General features: G+C 41.6%; 1 protein-coding gene across 3 annotated transcripts in view; it reads left to right on the top strand.

Moving 5' to 3' along the window:
- The first annotated feature begins 1,217 nt into the window (after positions 1-1,217).
- The window catches only part of PPP1R12A (protein phosphatase 1 regulatory subunit 12A), a 124,297-nt gene continuing 104,735 nt past the window's right edge, over positions 1,218-20,779 (top strand). For 2 of the 3 annotated variants that reach the window (XM_031589665.2, XM_031589664.2), the window contains exon 1: positions 1,219-1,619. In XM_031589665.2, the coding sequence (XP_031445525.1) occupies positions 1,383-1,619 (237 nt within the window). In that variant the 5' untranslated portion in view covers positions 1,219-1,382. Of the gene's footprint in view, positions 1,620-20,779 lie in introns of all 3 variants that reach the window. The other variant, XM_090139175.1, reaches the window with a different exon arrangement.

Genomic DNA, 20,779 nt, shown 5'->3' with positions numbered 1-20,779 from the left:
CCTAAGCTGTATCTCTGAGTAGACACATGGGTCATCAATAGGAACGTATTAATTAGATCCTGGGTTTTTGTTGACATATTTGGATAGCAAACCTCTCTTTGGCAAATCTTTCATCTTGCCTACCAGGTGCCGTCTTTCAAATACCCACAGTTTACATCTGCACATTTTCAGTGGGCTGCGCGTCATGCGCTGCTGTGTGAGTACATCTGATGGGTGCTATGCAAATAGTTCCAGGTGAAAACCTGCTCTGAAGGGCGTTAGTGAGAACACACTGCTGCAGGTACGCAACCTTCTGACCGCCGCTTCTTGGGCAACGCCACCAACATTTTTAGTGATTGAAATAAGAAGCCTGAGCTGGCTGAGAGACTGTAATAAAAGGAGAGATTATAGGAAAGAACAAACCACACAAAATTTGATGAGTATGAGGTTTGGTGACCCTCTCAAACTATACTTTGTTTCCTATAATTAGTTGAAATGAGAACTTCTTTTCCAGTAAGCTTAAAGCCACGTTTTACCCCCCGAGATTATTCAATATAGAAGAAAACGTACGTTGTTTATAGCTAAAGAGAACATGCTATGCACAGGGAAAGAAATTAACAGCCCGTCACAGCTTGGTTCCTAGAAGGAGCAACTCTGAGCACAATGTTTGCGTCTTCAAAGGCTGCGTGCGCTGAAATTCCTTCTCTCCCAACAGAAACAGGGCGCACTGCTCCAGATTTACAGGCAATAAAAGTGAAGCATAACAGAAACCAGCGCAGCAGCACCGGGTTCTGTGAGCGCAGGGGTTTGCGCACAGACAGCGCGGGGCACGGCTGCTTTGACGCCAGGCTGCCCAAACGCGGGCACGCTCAACTTTCCCAAGCAGGGCATCCTCAGCGCGTCTTCTTCTCGGGGCGGCTGCGGTCGCTCTGCTAGCAGAGGCGCAAGCGAAGGAAGACGCGAAGAGGGAAGCGGCACGCCTGCAGTCTCGCTTTGCTTGCCGAGGCCCGCACCGGGTGCCCTAACCGAACCGCTGACCCCTCCGGCTGAACTCTTGAACCCGCGGTCCGCGCAAAGGCCAACCGCGCCTCGGCGCGGCCCCGGCCCGGCCCCGCCACCGCCCCCGTCCGCCCGTGACGTCACGAGCCAACGGCCACACCTCGCCCACCCCGCGCCCCCGCCCTCCTTCCTCGGGCTCCGCCCCGCCGGGAAATCTCGCGGGATTATGCTAAGGAGCCGCCGCCGCCGCCCCGCCCCCAGGCTCCCTCCCGCCCTGCGCTTCCATCTGGGTGGGTGCGCGAGCGAGGGCGAGCGCGGGCCGCGGTGCGCTGTGGGATACGGCGGTATATAGTCTATCCTCGGCGCGGCGCGGCGACAGCGAGGGGGTCAGGCGGGAGCGGGGCATGAAGATGGCGGACGCCAAGCAGAAGCGGAACGAGCAGCTGAAGCGCTGGATCGGCTCCGAGACCGACCTGGAGCCGCCCGTGGTCAAGCGCAAAAAGACCAAGGTGAAGTTCGACGACGGCGCCGTCTTCCTGGCCGCCTGCTCCAGCGGGGACACGGAGGAGGTGCTGCGGCTGCTGGAGCGCGGCGCCGACATCAACTACGCCAATGTGGACGGGCTCACCGCGCTCCACCAGGTCGGTGCGGCCGGGCGGGCAGGGCCGGGGGCGAGGCCTGCGGGGCGTCCCCGTGGGAAGCGGCCGCAGGGGAAGGGGCCGGCGGCGGCGGCTCTCCCCTCCGCTGGGGGGTGTCGGGGCGGGGAGGGGCCGCGGGGCGGGAGGCGGCGGGGAGCGGGGTCGGGCCCGGGGGCGGCGGGGAGGGGCCGCGGGGCGGGAGGCGGCGGGGAGCGGGGTCGGGCCCGGGGGCGGCGGGGGAGTGGCCGTGCGGCGGGGCCTCCGCTCCGGAGCCTCCGGGAGGGCGAGAGGCCGGTTCCCCTCCCCGCTGCGGGGCCCTCCGGGAGTTAACCCCGCCGGGGTCGGCGTGCGGGCGCCGCCCGAGCCCCCCGGGAGCTCCCGGGGCAGGGCCGCAGGTGAGGGGAGGCGCTCGGCGGGGTCGCTTCCCGCTGCCGCCGCTCCCCGCGGCGGTTTCCGGCTTCCTCCGTCCGTCCGGAGGTTCGGCTGCGCTCGGGCTGATGAAAGCCCTCTCCTCCGTGCGCGGGGAGAGCCGGGCCGTCCGCCGCCAGCCCGTTTCCGAGGGGAAACTCGCGATTTGTGCCTAACAGAGAAACGCGTGTCGATAACAGCCCGCTTCTCTCCCGAGCGATGGCTTCTGCCGCAGTGTGCGAGCTGAAGTTGAAGGGGAGCGGGGCTTTTACAGCCTTCCTCCGCGTGTCGGAGAGCAGTGCGACGAAGCCGAGTGGCTTTGTTCGGGCGTGGGTGTGTGGCCGGGGCTGCTGCTGCCCAGGGGGAACTTCACTCGGGGCAGGGGGACAGCGGGGAGACGGGCTGTGAAGTTTCCTCAAAATGGATGCTTTGTGCACGCTGAACTTCATAGCAGTCTGATTGGAATCTCAAAACGTTAGCCAAATAAGGAAAGGCTGTGGCAATCCGGAGATAATGCGGGTTTGCCTGAATAGTTCTTCTTTTTCTAGAAGGCCAAAAGCTTCCCAACAGTATTAAATTCCCTGGATAGCTAAGAAGTAAAAAATACATAGACTATATGTATGTATCTTTGATGGGCCAGGTTATCATTCTGAAGTTTAGAACTTGTTTGGTAGTATGAGGGGAGGAAAAAGATTGAGGTGTGGGTTGACCAAGTTGCAGTCTTCCCAGAATGGTCAAGTGAGGTAATTGGGACACTGTTATATTGCCCTGTTCTTAAACAAAAATGAGGTGGTGAACTCAATGGGTGTTATCCTACCCACATGGACATCCGGGGATGTGAATTTCTACAAATATAAGTTGCTCCTTAGAAATAAAGAATAGAATTCAATTCTGAATATAAGATACAAAATCTCGCTGCTTTTTGCTGTGTTTCCTGTGTGTGTCATCACTTGTTTGGCAGCGTGAGGTTTGCTTTCAATTGTGAACTCAACTGGAAGAATGACTGCGCTGTGGTTAAGGCTGTCAGAGTGTTAGTGCAGCAGGCTTACCTGACTTGAGGCTACCCTGTTGCTCACTAGCCTGGTTTTGTGCATTTATTCTTCTCTAATCAGGTTATGATTGCTTTGTGCTTGAAGGGAGCTCAGTATTAGAAGTCATTCCTTAACTGGTTAGATCATTGGATCTGCAAGTCACCGACTGCGCACCAGCGATTGGTGGGCAGGGATGATGTCTGACTCGACTCCCTGAGAATGAGAGGTGAATGATGTTGTTTTTCTCCATGAAGTATAAATAGCGTTTTCAAAGTGATTTTGACGTTATGTATGGCAAAGCCTGCACCGGAATTGCTCTACTGTTACTCTGCCTGTCTTTTTACCTGTAGATGGTTTGCGGTTTGAAAGGGCAAAGTCTAATAGAATAAAGACTTACACTGCTAAAACTCTGCTTGCTCTCCTCTACTCTCTTGTAGTGATGCCAGAGAGCTTTTTCTGGTCTTACAATATTAAAAGCAAATAAGAAGATCAGTTGTGAGATGATAATCCTCTTGAGGCAGCCCAGGCATCTTATGGTTTGTGTGCTTTCCTTTGTTGTGGTTTTTGTTGTTCTCGTTTTTGTTTGTTCTGTTTTCATTTTTCTTAAAGATAACGAGGGAGGATAGCAAAATAACAAACCTCTTCCCATGACTGCTTTGTTTTTTCATTATTATCAGGATTTTTAATATGTTGTATGAAAGGTGCACATCGTGCAGTTTGCCGTCCGCAACACGGTTTCATTTAATCCGATTTGGTTATGGAATAAAACAAAGCTGTATCTGTTCCCAAGGGATACTCTTCAAAAACTTATCACTTGTCCTGACAGTTCTGACTAACATCAATAGTGTTGAAGTCCATTTTGTTGAAAACTGCTGTCCTCACTGTTGCGTTGCTGCTGGTTGTTGTTGTTGTTGTTGTCAATTTCCTTGTACATTGTATTGCTTTACAGGAATGAATTTGTTAGCGGGGAGAGAGCCACCCTACCTTCTTTGGATATGGTTTAGTTTTGATATATATATATATTTTTGCAGTTATTGAGGGCAAATTCATAGAATTATGGAATGGCTTAGGTTGGAAGGGACCTTAAAGATCATCTAGCTCCAGTGCTCACGTTCTGTGTCTGAATGTTTAATTCTGTTGCTGTTCAGCCTTTATTCTTCTTGTAACTTCCATATCTAACTGGAAAGGGCTTAAACTGTGTCTTTTTGTTGTTGTCTCCACAGCCTGAGTGGTTGGAGTTGCTGAAGGAAGAAGTACTATTAATACTGAAATTCAGATCTGATCCTTATTGGAGCATCACGTTTTGTTACTAAAGCAATTAGCTGGACTTCTCCCATTTCAGTGGGGTAGGATATCAGAAAGCTTTATGTAGGTCTGTTTCCGTTAACGTGTACAGGGGGAAGAAATTCCTGTTGGCTTGGTTGCTTGTGAGGAATGGGAAGAGCATGTGTAGCTTCTTTCATCTCTTCTCATTGCCACTGTGTAATCTTGTATGCTTTGCTGTGCAGAGACAAATGGACTTAGTACATTATGTTTGAGGGTATATGTTAAATTTGAGCTTAAAAAAATAAATCTCACAGAACTGAGGGACAAACTTATTATTAGATGATGATTATTCCTGTATGTTGTGTTGGATTCAGATTTCATTATCTTCCTTTAAGAACTTTTTTCAGCATATGTTCAGGTTAGACATCCAGCATTAAGGATGAATCTGGGTACATAACTTAACCATTTATAGGAGAATGTATATAATGTAGGATATTGCAGGAAGATATTCTTACACATTCTATTACAATATCTTATGTGCACGCATGTATCTAACATGTCTGGAAGACCAGAAAACCTATCTGTAAATTTAAGTTCTAAATTCACGTTGGAAGTCTGTTTAATAAACTTGGTTTTTAAGTGGATAATGTTCATAATACTATGTTTCCTGACAGTTGTCACACAGGGTGATATCCAACATACAGATAGTGCAGCCTTTCTTATCTGCCAGAACAGCTGAACTGGAGAAAAAAGGCCCGAAGGTGAGCTGTGATCTCACAAGCTAATGGTTTCTGCAGAGAAGGGAAATGTGGCATATTCTGAAACAAGAAGAGACTGCATGGTTTTCAGTAAAACCTAGTCCCTTCTAGGGCATACATACGTATTTATTAAGAATGGGATTCAGTTCTATCCTTAAAGGCCAAGCACCTGTCTTTCCTCAAAGCATTTGGATTCTCTCCTGTTCTCATTTCTTGTCCTCTGTGAAAGAGGACTTACTTGCTGGCTCATACTGCTTAAGTGAGTGAAAACAGTTTAGACAGAAATTGCACAGAGCTTGTGCAGGAAGGAGGAGTGCAGCCTTTCTGAGCAGCAGCAGGAGAGGGCTGCATGTGCTGGGGAGAGCCTGAAATGTGAGTGGGTTCCTGGATTTCATGCATGTGCCTCTCCCCTGGGAGCGTGGGTGTGTGCTGTGGAGTACCTGCCTGCTCCTGAGAAAGAAGGCAGCTGCACTTAGGTATGCATGTATGACAACTTAGGCAGCTTTCTTTTTGGCTACCCTTTTCCTTTGTGGCAACTCAGATTCAGTAGGCGATAGCTTGGTTTTTGGACTTTGGGGAGGAAGATGACTACTATAATCTCATACCATCGTGAGGCATGGAAGGTGTCTTGCTGTGCTGCTGCTCTTCCCTGCCTGGGAGGGTGCTGTGCCTGGAAGAGTGGTGTTGTCCTGGCTGTGCACGGGTATCACCGAGCGTGCCAGGTACTGTCAGTGGTGAGGGCTGAACAAGAAGGCTGCCTAACTCGTAACGGAGAATTTGTCCTCAACGTGAAGGAGCACACAAGTACTGCTTAATTGAGCAGTTTCCCAAAGACTATTCCTTCTTTCTATTGTGAATATCAGTGTTTTCCAGCAACTCTCAATGTAATAAATAAATGCATGAAATTGACTGTTTGGTCCACTTTATAGCAGTTTACAGATATGCAGTATGCAATACTAAACGTATGTTTTTAGTTGATGCCATTGATAACAGTAGTCTGCATTTGTCCATCAGTACTAATGAAGATGCTGAGAAACAATTTGAAAGTGTTTCGTGGAATGCTTACTAATGCTTACTAATTCTTACTAACCAGTGAAGGACAATTTCTGCTGTCCGTCAGTCCTGTGCTTGGGTTTTACTTCTTAGGTGGTTCTTCCATGAGGGGAACTTCTTCAGTATTTTAAATGAAAAATTCTGTCAGGGCTCCTGGTGGTATGGTCATAGTTACCTGAGTATGGTAATAGGTACAGTAGGCAGCAACTATCACCTTTGTTATGATCAGTTTTCCAACAGGAGGTGAAAAAGGATTGTTTTACCTGCTCTGGATTCCATTGCCTTAGGACTAGATAGAGGGCATTAAGACAGTACTGTGGGGATCCTTTTTGACAAGTGATAACACAGGTCATATATTTGTGCTGAGGCCACAGCATGCAGAGCATGTAAAGTCATAAGAGCAAAGAACAGGTTGCTACAGTCTTAAATCTCCAGGGTGTTTGCATCATAGCAGCAGCACCCAAGGATAAGGAAGGCATGGAAATAGTTTGAAGCTATCTTGGTAACTTCCCAGCTATGACTTCTGCACTGCTTCCTTTGGGGGGAGTGGAAATATTACTGCATTCTGTGAAGCTGTTGATTTTCCAAGGCTATCGAGGAGAACTTCCTTTTGTACATAAAGATTTTGTCCTTATCCATGAACTCAATGTCTAAAACCTCCTCTTCAGAGGAGAAGCAGCTTCCCATCCACACAGCCCCCTAAAACTCTTGTAGGTAGAATACAAGTGAGAATTTTAGTTATTGTTAAACTTGTATTACATTATCCTGGTTTGTTTAATTCTCCAACTTTACAACAAAGCAGAGAGAAAATGAATCCTGAAATAAGTGTAATGTTGACTTCAGTAAGTGATTAAACTACAGAGACACGTTCATTTAAAATCCCCTTTGTAATGGGAGTTGGATCTTGTGTGGGCCATGAATCCTTCCCTCCATAATTACAGTAAGTAGGTTCCAATTTTACAGTAAGTACTTGTTAACTTCCTACTGGTCGTGTCATCTGAGATTTTTTTTTTTGCACCCTTTGAAATGGAGGCAAGAGGAGAAAAAAGTGATTATTTGAAATGTGCTTTAAATATAATAGTGGAAATTTTAAATGCTGCATTTAGAACAATTGTTTCCTTTATCATGCCAAGCAGAAAAGAAGTAAAAGATGTTTTGCCCTTCTAGGTTTCTTATCTCCTGTCTGCTCTGCCAAATTTGAAGCCAGAATTTTCATTTTTTTTAAATAGTTTTGATTGCTATGGATGTTGTTCACAGACAGAACATTCAAATGAATTCTAACACCTCTCAGTTATATTGTTTAAAGCAATTTCCTTTGTCAGATTTATTACACTTATTCATCCAGTCATGTTGTAACAGTTCTACATTCAAAGCTTTATCATCTGAATTATGTTATCTGTCTACCAGAAGTGTAATGGTCAGGGACAATTTCTACTGGTCTCTGTCTATGAATTCTTCTGTAGCATTGTTTTTACAGTAAAGCTTTATCCATGGTTTTGTATGTATTCTGGCATATGCTTGGTATCTTAGAATATTCCTTTCATGATGAATCATCAAAAGCACCTTTTGAGAGTAAGTATGAGCAATTGTAAGTGTTAATAAATCTGACGTGAGCATGCTTGCTTTGAAGCCTTTTTGATCTTGACATCTTAATAGCAAGTTTCTTGATTGCCATTTTGTTACTACTTACCAAATGAGAAATTTTCAATTTATTAGCTGGATCTGAGGTTAGGAGATGGAGAACTAGGCGGTATAAATCATTAGTAGAGATGTGACATAAGTCTTCCAGCTGAGAATCTGCTTAAGGGTATATGCTAAATTTTAGTCGGAACAGATGGTTTGACAGGCTCTTGGCCAGTCCTGTACTTGTTTATCCCTTCATGCACGCTCTCTATCATCTTACGTGGGCTAGTAAGGCTCTGCAATCCACTCAAAAATTGAGCCCAGTTACATTTCTTGCTGCTTTCTGAACAGTCATCTCTTTTGAGGCTGAGCTGACAGGATTGAGGAACACGCACGTGTTTATTGAAATACTTAAATTCATACAAGAGTATGCTCAGATGAGTGACATACACTAATAATACACAATAATTTTGAAGTGAAATGCAGTAGCATGGTGTAGCATCCTTCTGGGACTTTTGCAACTAAGAAATTGTGAGCAATACCTTGTTACTGCTGTATTACTGATATGTAGTGTATGGTAGGTAGGAGATGCAGTAGGTGAGGATGCTTAGCCAACAAACGTCCTATCAGTGCTTAACTGTGTTTCTTTATTGATCTGTAGGACTGTAGAAATGCCTATTGAAATGCAGCTGCAAGGCAGTTGGAACTATTGGTGAGCTGGGCAGCTTCTTATGCTGCTGGATGGGTGGAGACATTCCGTGCTGCTTTACTTTCCCTATATGCATTCCTGAAATGGCAGTCGATGGAAAGCATGGCATAAGAGTGGCGGCATTCCTCAGCTGTTTCCTTTCTAGTACTTTCAGGAGTATAAGGATAGAACAAGAAATCAAAAGATGATCAGGATACTTGGTGGGGGTGTACGTTTTGAGAAATACATTTATATGTAGGTATGTATTATAAATATAATTATTCTTAATGCTTTATTTTGACAAGACTCGGTACCCGGCTTTTGTTGCATGGGGTTATTTTTTTTGTTGTCATTTATTTTCTAGAACACGGATTCAACCACTATGTTTATCCTGCAAACACTGAGTCTTTGACTTATAAAAACAATTGTAACAATATGATAAAGTCTTTGAATAAGGCAGTTTCCTTTCTATGCATGAAAGTTAGCACTTACCTCCCTTAAGAATACATTTCTTAGGCTAATGGCTTCTGAAAGCCTGTTGCTATGGATGAGGAGAGGATTTGGCTTTAAGAAGGTGGCAAAACACCTCTGAGGAAGGAAGTTGGCTTGCCAATGTAGCCTCACTTTGGGCCTACGCAGTGAAATAGCAGTAGGTTTGTTTTCAAGGCTACATGTAAATAGTACTGATATTACTGTAGCTTCATACACACACTTTACGTTTCAACTAAAACTAGTACAGAATCACATACTGTGGTACCAAACTATCTGTAAGTAACCCTTGTTAGAGACAACTTCAGTTTTGAAACTTTATTTCAGGGGCCAAGTTTCACAGATTTCTTCAGAATAATTTTTGAATTAAAATCAGACTGAAATATCCTTCTGGTTATTTTGAGTCTGTGATGATAATGGATGGCCTTGAGTGTGAACTGTGGCAGTTGTCTTTGATGTGATCAGTTAGACAGCAGGTAGTGATTGCTACCCAAGTTTTAGTTCTCAGGTGATTGTTTAGTTTCTTGTTCTACTGTCCAAATAATCCAACTGGAAAGTAACCCAAGCACCTTATACATACTTGAGTATTTGAGGTTTCTTCTGCAACAGAAGGCCAAGACTTGTATGGAGCTCCCTGATGTGCATCTAAAATATTTATATGCCACTGTTTGCGGACTTATTTTCCTGTTACTTTTTCTTTCAGTTTCTCTCCAAAATGACTAAGATGAGCTGGCAACATGAAACCTGTTTGTTAACAGTTCTGCTTCGAGCTTTTAGTAATGACTTACCTAGTAATTTTTTTCTTGGAACTTCACACATGAGTATTTTTCTGAGGTAAAATGGTAGTATGGCAACAAAGGTAGATGCAGCTGATGGAAAGCATACGCTACTGCATGTGCTGGCAGCGCTACCTTCGGAAGTACTAAAATAGGATGAAGACTACGTTGATGAGCTGCATTCCTCTGTCAAATCTGAGATCCTTGCGGGCCTCTTTTGAAACCAAAATACTGTCTAGGAATTCTGGCTCTGAAACTTCGGGCTTAATATTGTCCTGAAATTTGCTACAGCATTCCTGATTGAAAACCTATACTTCCATTACGGAAAAAGGCAAAATGGTTATTTAAGCATTAGAGATGTCATCCCAAGTTTTAACAAGTGTTGTTGTTTGCCATGTGTTTATGAATACATGCAATTATACATAAGTACAAAAAAAAAAAAGCTTTAATTACATGTGTAACCTCAATGAAAACAGTTAAGTTTTCATAAGTACCTTCCTGTTCCCTCACCCAAATTCTAGAAGTGAAATAATCCAAAGCTATTGATCTTCTCAGTTGATCTGAGATTTCACTTTCTCTCCCGTAGGAGTTTTGTATGCTGTAAGTAAACTTGCTTGTTGTTATTGCAGTGTTAGCTTTTTAAATATAGTGGTTTTTTTGTTTTGTTTTTAAGTTTAAAAAATTCAAACCTTAAATTTGTTGTAGTCATCTCAGGAAATGTTAGGAAATGTTTTCAATCTGACCTGGTACTTTAGGTGCCTACATTGCTGAGAACTTGGGCAAAAATGAATTGTCTTATGTTTTAATCAGAGAAGACTGGGATAATAGCGTTGTTATTTAGTGGTTATGCACTACAGTGCTTTTAGAAAGCTTACCAGGCTTAACAATTTACCACCACTGGTTATGTTCAGGACCTCGAATTATTTCATTCTTTAATGATATTTTCTTTTTCACAAATACTTTGCCTCACAGTCTGTGGAAAATAGCTTAACACTCTGTTAAAAAGTGTCTGTATTTTTCTGGCTCCTTGCTGCCTCTAGAATAAGAGAAAAATTTTTGCCAGCTGGTATGTAAATAGTTCCAGGTGTAAACAGACTGAATATAAAACTCAGGGAAAAATCTAAAATCACTTATAGAACATAATAGCTTGTGAAAAGGAAGTTCTCAGAGGAGCTGCGGTTGGAATTCAGGAAGAGGCTGTGTTGAGAAATTCATGCTTTGGCAACACATCCCGGTACAGGATACAACTGTAGATACTGATGTGAAGTATGGGAACGTGAGCAGCCTCTCACTGTTTCTGTATAGGAATTCTTGTTAAAAAGGTGTAGTGCTTGCTTTTCTGATTCTGTTTACTGAAAATAGGATGAAAGATTGGGGGGATTTTACCCTTTTCCTTGATTTCCTTTGGAGAGTTATTTTTGAACTTGATTATCGTAGCACTAACCTCTGTATGTACCTCTTAAAATTAGTAATTCCTGACTAATTCCTTGCTGATGGGTTAGCATTTCACAAATGAATAGCAATGGTAATTTAATTTCATAAAGCTGAGTTTGGAGTCAATATGCTGTTCTAGTGTTTAAGCAGTGTTCAAGACAGCGTTGTCTTACAATGAGATTATGTTAAATTAATGCAGACAGAATATTTTCTTTCTTCTTCTGCAGGGTGACCCATGCTTTGCAAAGTGTTGGTTGGTTGTAGTCTGATTGCTACCATTAACCAGGAAAAATACTCAGAGTTAGATACTGTTTACAGAGTGTGAGGTGAATGTGTTATGTTAATACTAACGTACAGAGGCAGGAAAGTCAGTTAATTGTATCCTTTTCATTTTCATGAAGGAAAACGTGCAAGAGGAAGGAAAACATGCAAGAGAAAGTGTTTATGTAACTGAGGAAAAAACTGTTTTCAGTTAACTGTCCCTTTGCCTTTTTTTTTATCTCACAAGTCATCTGTGACAGCTTCAGCTCAGCTATACTACCTGTTGTACTTCCAGAACCACCGTAGATACACTCAGTGGACTCCAGCAATTAAATTCTTACACTGCTTTTCCCTTACAGTCTTTGGGAAAGCAAAATCATGCTCTATTGATAGTCTAAATGTAAGACAGGTAAAGTCTGTTTGGAGCTAGAAAATATGCATTATAAGTTTCACATACCAGGTGATTTCATGGTACTGTCTTAATATGCCTCAGAAGGACTGTTTTGATTCATCTTCTTGCTAGCTGTAGGCTAGCTGGTACTCAGGTTTAGTTTGATGGTTTGACTCTTGTTTAAGGCTAGAGGCTTCCTCAAGTATTTGAATGTCATATTGTCTTCAGTATGAACTTTGTGCTCAAACATGTAATTTCCCTTTTCCCTGTAAGAAAAACTGCCACCCTGAACAAGCTTTACTAAAGACTAGTAAGAATATCTACTATGGTTTTGAGTAGAATACAGTGCATTAGTAAAATTACTTCTGGAGTTCTGATAACTTTTTCCCTCAATCAGCATTTTCAGCTTACATTTCATGAAGGTAAAGTCAAACAAATGTAAAATATAATTAGCAGCTACCGCATTCAGGACCTGGTTATACTTGGTAAGATAATTGTAGTGTTACAACTGGTTAAGTAAACAACTTATTTTTTGTGTACCAATCAAAGTTTAGTAGATTTGAACTTAATTTGTGGAGTCTGAGTAGGATGTTGTGTCCAGGGTGCTACAGTATTTGTCAGACTCTCATGCAAAGTGCTATTTAAACTCATTTTTCCAATTTCTGCCAAGGACTGTAGGTTTCTCACTGAAGTTAAAACATCTTACTGTAACAACTTTAACTCGTTGTTGTTGTTTATCCTATCACCAAAACAGGTCAAAAACTCAAAATGAGAGGGATGTGTGCTACATTGGGTGACATTCTATGTGGAGCTGGCATCTATTTGTTACTACAGGGAAATCACCGCGGTGAATTGCTGTACCTGTGAGCAAGTTACTGTAGCTTTTTGGAGCCTAATTGATAGGAGATACTCTAGCATAAGGAACGCAGTAGTAGGCACGTCTTTCTGGATGTACATGAAGCAGTTAGTGAGGGAAGATCAGTTGTTCAGTGTTAACTGGAGTCTGGACTCGCAGTAAGTTTACAAAAGCTTGAAGACTCTATGAAAACGAAGTACTTGATTAATCGAAGTGGTGGCTTCTAAAAGCTGTTGATGCTCTTAAAAGAGGTTGCCAAACAGTCAGAGTAAGTGCCTTGTCATGTCAGGTGTAAATGCTGAGTTAAAGCATGGAAACAGAAAAACTGACGTGGAAAAACTTGCATAATGGAAGACTCTAAAAATGTTTTTCCATTTAAATTATTTTTGCAAAACAATGATGTTTAACTTGCTGAAGGGTAAAAGTGTGAACTGGGGGGGTGGAGGATTCCAATAAAAGACCAAACAGGACCTAAAGTAGTTTTCTGATAAGAAGCCTTGTTTACATCAGAGCCATAGATGCATCACTGATGCAGCTTACTAACTGCACAGGTATGACTCAAGTGCTTGCTTGAAAGAGCTGATATCCAATTTCCTCTCTTCTGGAGTTCCTCCAGGGACTTTGTCTTTCTGCAGCATTTTGTTTACCTGCATATACGACAACCTTTTTTTCATTCTTGGCTCTCTTTGCAAACATTTGGACTCTTAATTTGTCTACTCTGAGGACTTCTTACACTTCTGTAATTAGGTAGAGTAAATAATATTAGATGAGTTAAATTTGGAAGGATTTTCTTGCTATTTTTCCCTTTTCTTTGGCTTTGTCATGTTCCCCTGTTGCAGATACCATGTTAGATAAAGTTAGTTATTTTCATTCTGTCAATACTTAGAAGGTGTTTCTTTATGCAGAATTTAATAACATAACAGCTTAAGTCAGCTGATCTGGATGGTTCTGTTGCAGCTTGAACCCTAAACATCACTTAAGGTTTAAAGAGTTTTACTACCTAAGCCAAACCTTCTGTTTTTAAAACAAAGGTGATTTAAAATTTGACTTCAAATGGGTGGCATTTGAGTTCAAGTGGCTGGCTGTGAAACTGATGAATATCATATAATGAATAGTAGTAAATTGCTGAATTTGTTATTAATACAGTTCTGTATCTTGTTTTTGATAGCTGCCTTAGATTTGTGAGACCTGTGCTGCATTCTGTGGTTGCATAAGCTGCTCTTGGAAGATCTTGAGTACAGGTGAAAGGGTGTACTGGGAAAGACAAGGTAGAGAACATTACCCTGAGTGTAAGACAGAGCAGTGACAGAGGCAGGAATTTTTTTTGAGTACAGATAAACAGCCCCTTTTTCTCATCTCCTTGTCTTTTTTTTTTTGTTTTTTTTTGTCTTGCTCTGCTGCTTTTGTAGAAACTGGGTCTTGATGGTTGAATTCTGTTGCCTCCTAACTTCTCTTAGTAGGAATTGCTGGCTATGATTTTTGAGATATAAAACCAGACTCAATTGAAGTTCGCATCCGTAGAAAGGTAAGCAAGTTTCTGGGGCTTATGGAAGTAGAGCATGTACCCTGCTTTGATTTCTTGCTCCACTGAAGATCTGTTGCAGGTTTACTTACTTTGGTAATACCAGCATCCATTGAAACCAAAGATGTTTACTTCTCTGCTCCTCTTGACTTCAAGTGGATAGATGACACCCCAGCCTCCCAAACCTGTGTCTTCATTATTAATTTCTCTGGAATCTTTTTAACTTTACTGCACAGTGGCAGCATGTGAGGGGTATGAAGTCATCTGTGAGAACTGAAGATTTTGGTGAACTTTTGCTTTTTTCATCAACTGTTCGCTGATCACGAAATGTCTGCAGTCCTTTCTGTTGATTCTTTGAGAATATTGATCACTGTTAGGCTGTCTGCCTTCTTAATCTGAAGTATTTCTCAGTAAAGTCTGACTCCCGGCTTTAAGAGTAATTATAAAATCCTTTTTTAATTCATAAGTTAAGATGCAGATAGTCTGCCTATTTTGGGTGCAGCATATAATTTTCTTTTTCCCACAGTTGTCTTTTTTTCTCAGTACAAGATTTCAAGTTCCAGATACTTGTGAGTGAGTTTTATCAGAATTTGATTCTGTGCTTGGAGAGGGGAGTAAAGCTTTAACAGTCTGGTGGATATTGTGAAAGGTTGTCAGTCTCTTGGAGGAAAACAGGATTCCTTGCTAAAATAAAACTGTTGCCAACTTAAAAGAAGATAATAAGTAAAGGAAATGTCTTGCTTCTAAGATTACACTGATGTGTGATGGGTAAGCAGCAGACTGTTGGTGGCTTGTTGGAATAACTGAAGAAAGTCAATTTGCCTGCTCCTTCTTTATAGAGTAAATGAGAATAGCACTTAATTTGTGAAATTACACCTTTGAGTTGGCACAGTGTCAAATAGAACTGTAATTAGGCAGCTGGTTAATGGCCAAATGAACTGGTCAGTCATACCAACAGAATCCTTTCTTCAACCACCAAGGCCAGTAGTTCTGGCTACTTTCCTATCTTGACAGGGAATGCGTATTCTCAGGCATGTTTAACCTAAGGCTTTTGACTAGTCATCAGGCTGATGGCATGGACTCGTATCTAAGTTAAAGTCCACAAATGCAAGAATCAAAGGGAAATGTTGGTATCCTGTTGAATAGGGGACAGGAAAATGTTAGATAGGACTGATTATGATAAATGCCATAGAACTTGCAATGTAAAGTAAAGCTCAGTGGAAACAGAATCATAGAATGGCCTGGGTTGGAAGGGACCTCAAGGATCATGAATCTCCAACCCCCCAATCACATGCAGGGCCACCAATCACCCCATTTTAATACTAGACCAGGCTGCCTAGGACCCCATACAACCTGGCCTTGAACACCTCCAGGGATGGGGCATCCACAACCTCTCTGGGCAGCCTGTTCCAGCACCTCACCAGTCCCTCTGTAAAGAACTTCCCCCTGACATCCAACCTAAATATTCCTTCCCTCAACTTAAAACCATTTCCCCTCATCCTGCTGTTATCTACCCTTTCAAAGAGTTGATTCCCCTCCTGCTTGTAGGCCCCTTTAGGTACTGAAAGGTTGCAATGAGGTCACCCCGCAGCCTTCTTTTCTCCAGGCTGAACAAGCCCAGCTCCCTCAGCCTGTCTTCGTAGTGGAGGTTCTCCAGCCCTCTGATCATCTTTGTGGCTCTCCTCTGGATCATCTCCAATAGCTCTGTCTTGTACTGAGGGCTCCAGATGTGGACACAGTACTGCAGATGGGGTCTCACAAGAGCAGAGTTAGAGAGGAACAATCACCTCCTTGTCCCTGCTGACTGCCCTTTTTTGATGGAGCCCAGGATACCATTTGCTTTCTGAGCTGAAACCTTTTGTTGAAGATGCTGTAGTCATAAGTAACTGTGGAGAACAAAAGTTAAATTTTGCAACAGAACTAAATGTCCTTTATCAGTAAGTATTGAGAGGTGATAGATAAGAGTAAACTGAGTATGCTTGTGATTACATGTCTAATTTTCAAGTTCTTCAGAAGAGTTTGAGTTTCTAATCCATCATCTTTGTTTACAGAACTTTTAAATTCTGGTCTGAACAATGGTAGTATATCTTCAGAATGGACTTGTGGTGGTTGTGGGGTTATGTTTCTTCTGTCCTCAACTCAAGTTTAAACATTCTAGAATGGTTTTTTAATAGCTTTTGGGAGGAGACATTTCAACATCATGTATTTTATTGACTGTTGTGGAATCTTAAGCTCAGGATTGAGTAGGTAGATGGGTACTAGAACCTCTTGATATATAGTTGGGATGTAACTGACGTGCAGTATCTCTATGTCATTATTTAATCTCAATACTTAATGCTTAACACTGCTTTTACTAGAGTTTTGATGTGTTGGTGACCTAACAGTAGAGATGCTTAGCAGATTAGGAACATTCTTCAGCTGTAAAACAAATAGTTAAAATTCTGGCTTTGTCTCTGGAACGTTTAATGTAATAAATGTTGACAGCATTCTTTTTTGAGCTCGGTTCAGGTGACTCTTATTAACTGTAATTTTTTTCTGTATAGAAGAAGGATGTTCAGTTGGCAGGCTTTAACTTTGTTCTAATTTGTTTGTACTGAGTTTGACCCGCGACTTTGGTATACATGCCACATTGAATGAAAGAATTGTGATTTTTTTTTTTTTTTGCATTGTCATAATTCTTCCTTCTTTTATGCAGGCAGATATCACACTTTGTACTTCCACTAGATACAATAAGCCACTAATCTTTGAGTCCTTCTGTGGGATGGACGAGGGTGGATGTTCTGTACTTGCTAAACATACATTGATTTGTTCATGCTGCTGAATTTGAAGATAGAAGAAATGTCTTTGAATATTATGAAACCAAGATGCTTACCCACTGCTAGATGGGACTGAATATTAACTTCATCCAGCACTTGAGCTGAAAGTGCCAGAAACAGATGTAAAGTTTTCCAATGGTAGCTGAATCTCTGTAGTAAAACTTAACACAGCTTCTTCAGCTGAAGTTCTAGTGCATTTGCTTTGATGAAGTTAAATTGTTTTTGTGCATGTTCTAGCACAAGCAGATCTGTCAGCTGGTAAACTAACCATGGTGTACAATCAAGGATAGCCAGATTGCTCTGACCTCCTGCAAGCTGCTTTCCTAAAATGGAAATTATTCATTTTGCAGTTGGAAATTGGAGCCAAGCAGCTGTGAATTCCAGGAGAGAAATACTGAGGCAAATTTGTAACTTTACTTAGGTTCAACAACCAAATGACAGTTGATTCCACCATTTGCTACTGTTTTTTCTTCTGTGAGTGAAACATCTTTTCCATGAAGTCAGCTTGTAGCTTTATGAGGTTATTGTTTAATATCTAAGTCTTTGTGGATTTTCGTGTTTATTTTGTTTTTAAAGCTCATAGTTCTTTCCTTCCCTGACTTTTTCACTCTCTTCTCCAAAACAACAATCTCTCACTATACACCACAAGCCTTTACTTCTGTGGCTGCTGTTTCCTTTTGTTATTTAGTATGCAATGAAATTATCAGGCTGAATGGCTTGGAACTGGAATAGTTGAACAGCTTTGTGTATGCACGCATTTTTCCTGCAGCAGTGACTGACTGCCTGCAGCCTGAGAGACAGGTATGGAGTTGCTGAGAGACTATTACAAAAGTGCATGTCAGACTGCTTAGTTATGAGCACTTCTACCAGCCTGCGCTTTACTGCGGCTCAGCAGGAATCTTCATGCCTGTACTGAAGGCTCCCTGTTCCAGTTTTGACTCAGCTTTGGAAATAAAGGACAAAACCTGTGTGAAATTGTAGGACTACTGTTGGTAGTGGTCTGTGCTGTTCATGAGGGGTTACTTAACCTTATAAAACCATCTGAGTGATCTGAGACTTCTTAATGTTAAGGGAAAGCTTTAGGTTCCCTTTAGGTTTAGGTGGGGATCTGCTGTTAGCGCTGCGTGAGGTGCTTCGAAGCAAAAGCAGAGCTGGATGTTCATTCAGGCAAACTACCAAGAGGGTCTGCTTACGTGTTCTCAAGGGTCCTACATAAATAGGAAGAAAAATGATGCAATTTCATTCGAATGTAATCTGTCATGCCTGGTAGCTGTGTTCTGACCTCGCCTTCAAAGAAAGAAAAATATTTTTGTGCCTTAAAACTGTAAAAAATGGAAAAACTCATCCCCAAAACTAATCTAATGGCATATATATGCAGAATGGCTGGGATTCCTTCCCAGTACTCAAGTTACACTAGTAGTTTATTTTCATGAAAAGTATTGTTTTGGAGGATCATTGGAAAGCTGAAAGACAAAGTACAACTGTGGCATGCTTTAAAACTTCTTTAAGGTAGCAGAGACAAAGTATTTTCTACTGGGCCTTGTCAACTAGAAGCTGCTGTTGCGTGGTGTTCTTGATTCAGCTCAAGGAGTCAGTACTGTGATCATGGTGCTGCCTGCTGCTAGGAAGTGGTCTGCTTTTAAAGTATGTAACAGATGGACCGTAGAATCAGAGCATGGCTTAGGTTGGAAGGATCATAAGGTTCCAACCCCCGTGCCACAGGCAGGGCCTCAACCTCAAGGAGAAAAAAAGAGGATCTTTAGTCCCCTTCTTCTGAGTGCCTAGTGGAAGGCTGTACCATCAGATGTTCTTATCATTCAGATACTTGAATGATATTTCCTTAATTTTTGCCTGAGTATTCTTAGGTGGAATAAAGTGAGAGGGGATGTCTGCATCTATTTCAAAAGAGATGGTTTCTAATCTGTTCCATATCATCTTTTATTTATGAGGATCTAAGGAGTTCTACCTTCAGGTTCTTGGCTGTGGAAGATATATTTGTGGAGGCTAGATATTTATTGCAGTCAGGTACTGTACTCTGACTGACCTTTATTTTTTTCAAGGCTACAAGGGGCAGTAGCCTTTGCTCGGGTCTTCTCTTAAATATGTTGTGGTAAACACGGTTTTGGAAAACTGGTTGATATTTTACTGACCTCTATAGCTTCTGGTGTGATTCTTCCCAGTCCAGTGGAACCAAGTGAGTAGATTTACTCTAGTTTGTGTGCAAGTACATAGATTCCTCTGTGTTGAGAAGGGGTATGTCTGTGTTCAGTCTGCTCTCAGACCTGGCAGAAGCTGTGCTTAATTTAGGTGATCATAGGTTCTGGAAAGCATAATGTAGGAAGAACAGAATGGAGAAGTGAGGAGAGGAACAGAGACAGTGTACAGAATAGGTGTGATGTTGAAAAGAGTAATCATTTTGTTACACCAAGTTATTCTTTGTTCTGCAGAGCAGCAGGGTAAAATCCAGTTCTTCACTCTTCAGTGAATGGAAGCATTTAATTTATACATTGGTTACTTTGCAGCTTCGCTCCAGATTTTGCAGAAATCTGTGCCTTAGATTGTCTTCCTGATTACTTGAGACTGGGGCTTGTATTTTCAAAAGGAATCTTTTGGCTTTTTATAGCATAGAAAATGTGAAAACTTTAAAAGAGAAGAGGCTAGAGGCTCTGGCAAAATGAGAAATCAATTTGAACATAATGAAAACATGGTTTAGATGATCTATACTGAATAGTCATGCTTGGAAGTGGGTGCAGAAATTCAGATGCCCTAGATAGTTTTTCCATAGTGTTATTTATGGAGTTCAAGACCTCTGGTGGCATGCTAACTAATGCTCAGTCTTTTTTTTTTTTTTCCCCTCCTTTTCCTTTTGTGGGCTCTCTTGTTTTTGCTGTGTCTAAAAAGGTGTGGATGTCCAAGGAGAAACTTTTCTTGCTCCCCAGATGTTATATTTCATCCAGAGATCCTGATTGGTGGCTACGGCTCCCAGGTGTTACAGTAATACAGATACTAGGAAGTTGTGCTAACTGTTTTACCAATTGTTTTTAGCCATAAACTGCCTGACAATACAGAGTGAGCAGAAATTCCTAATGAAACAGCGGCTTCTCTTGTGTGTAGAGTCTGTACAGTCCTCTGAAGAAGTCCAAAATTTGGAGATAAAGAATGCAATCAATTTCAAGTTGAAGGAAAACAAATTTCTTGTCATATCATTCTGTTAAAGGTAGACTGCAAATTTTGGGGATCTATAATAATAACTAAGTAAAATGTATATTGTGTTTGTACTTAATTTATTTTTCTTACCTCATGAATTCAATTTAAATAGTTGAATAGGAGTAATTATTTAGAATAATTCTGTTATAATTCTTAAATGTATTGTCTGTGAAAACTGTCATAAATTCTAGCAAATGCAAAATTATGAGATGGTCTAAGCTGTATTTTTTTTCTGTAATAGTGTTTGCTTTTTTCTGTAATAGTGTTTGCTTGTACTTAATGTAATGCCTATTAAAGAAAAAGTGTACCATCTCGCTGTTAAGAATTTTATTGGTAGTATTACAAAGCAGCAGACTTAGTTCATAGTTTTTACTCAGTTTTCATTTATATAATGCTAAGATCCTAAGTAAGAAATTAAAACAGCTCAGTTAATTACCTTCTAACCACTGTGATGTAAGGTGCCCAGTGACACACTTTAAATGTTGATTTGCTAATATTCATCCATAAGTTGGTAAAACTGTTATGATGTACTTGATGTTAAAGAAGAAATAGTTTAAGTTCATATTTTGTGATGTATTGAATTC

This window comes from Phasianus colchicus, chromosome 1 (genome assembly GCF_987193195.1).
Source record: "Phasianus colchicus chromosome 1, bPhaCol1.hap1.1, whole genome shotgun sequence".
NCBI classification, from domain to species: domain Eukaryota; kingdom Metazoa; phylum Chordata; class Aves; order Galliformes; family Phasianidae; genus Phasianus; species Phasianus colchicus.
The sequence above is the reverse complement of the archived record's forward strand: the minus strand, read 5'-3'. Positions and strand labels throughout refer to the sequence as shown.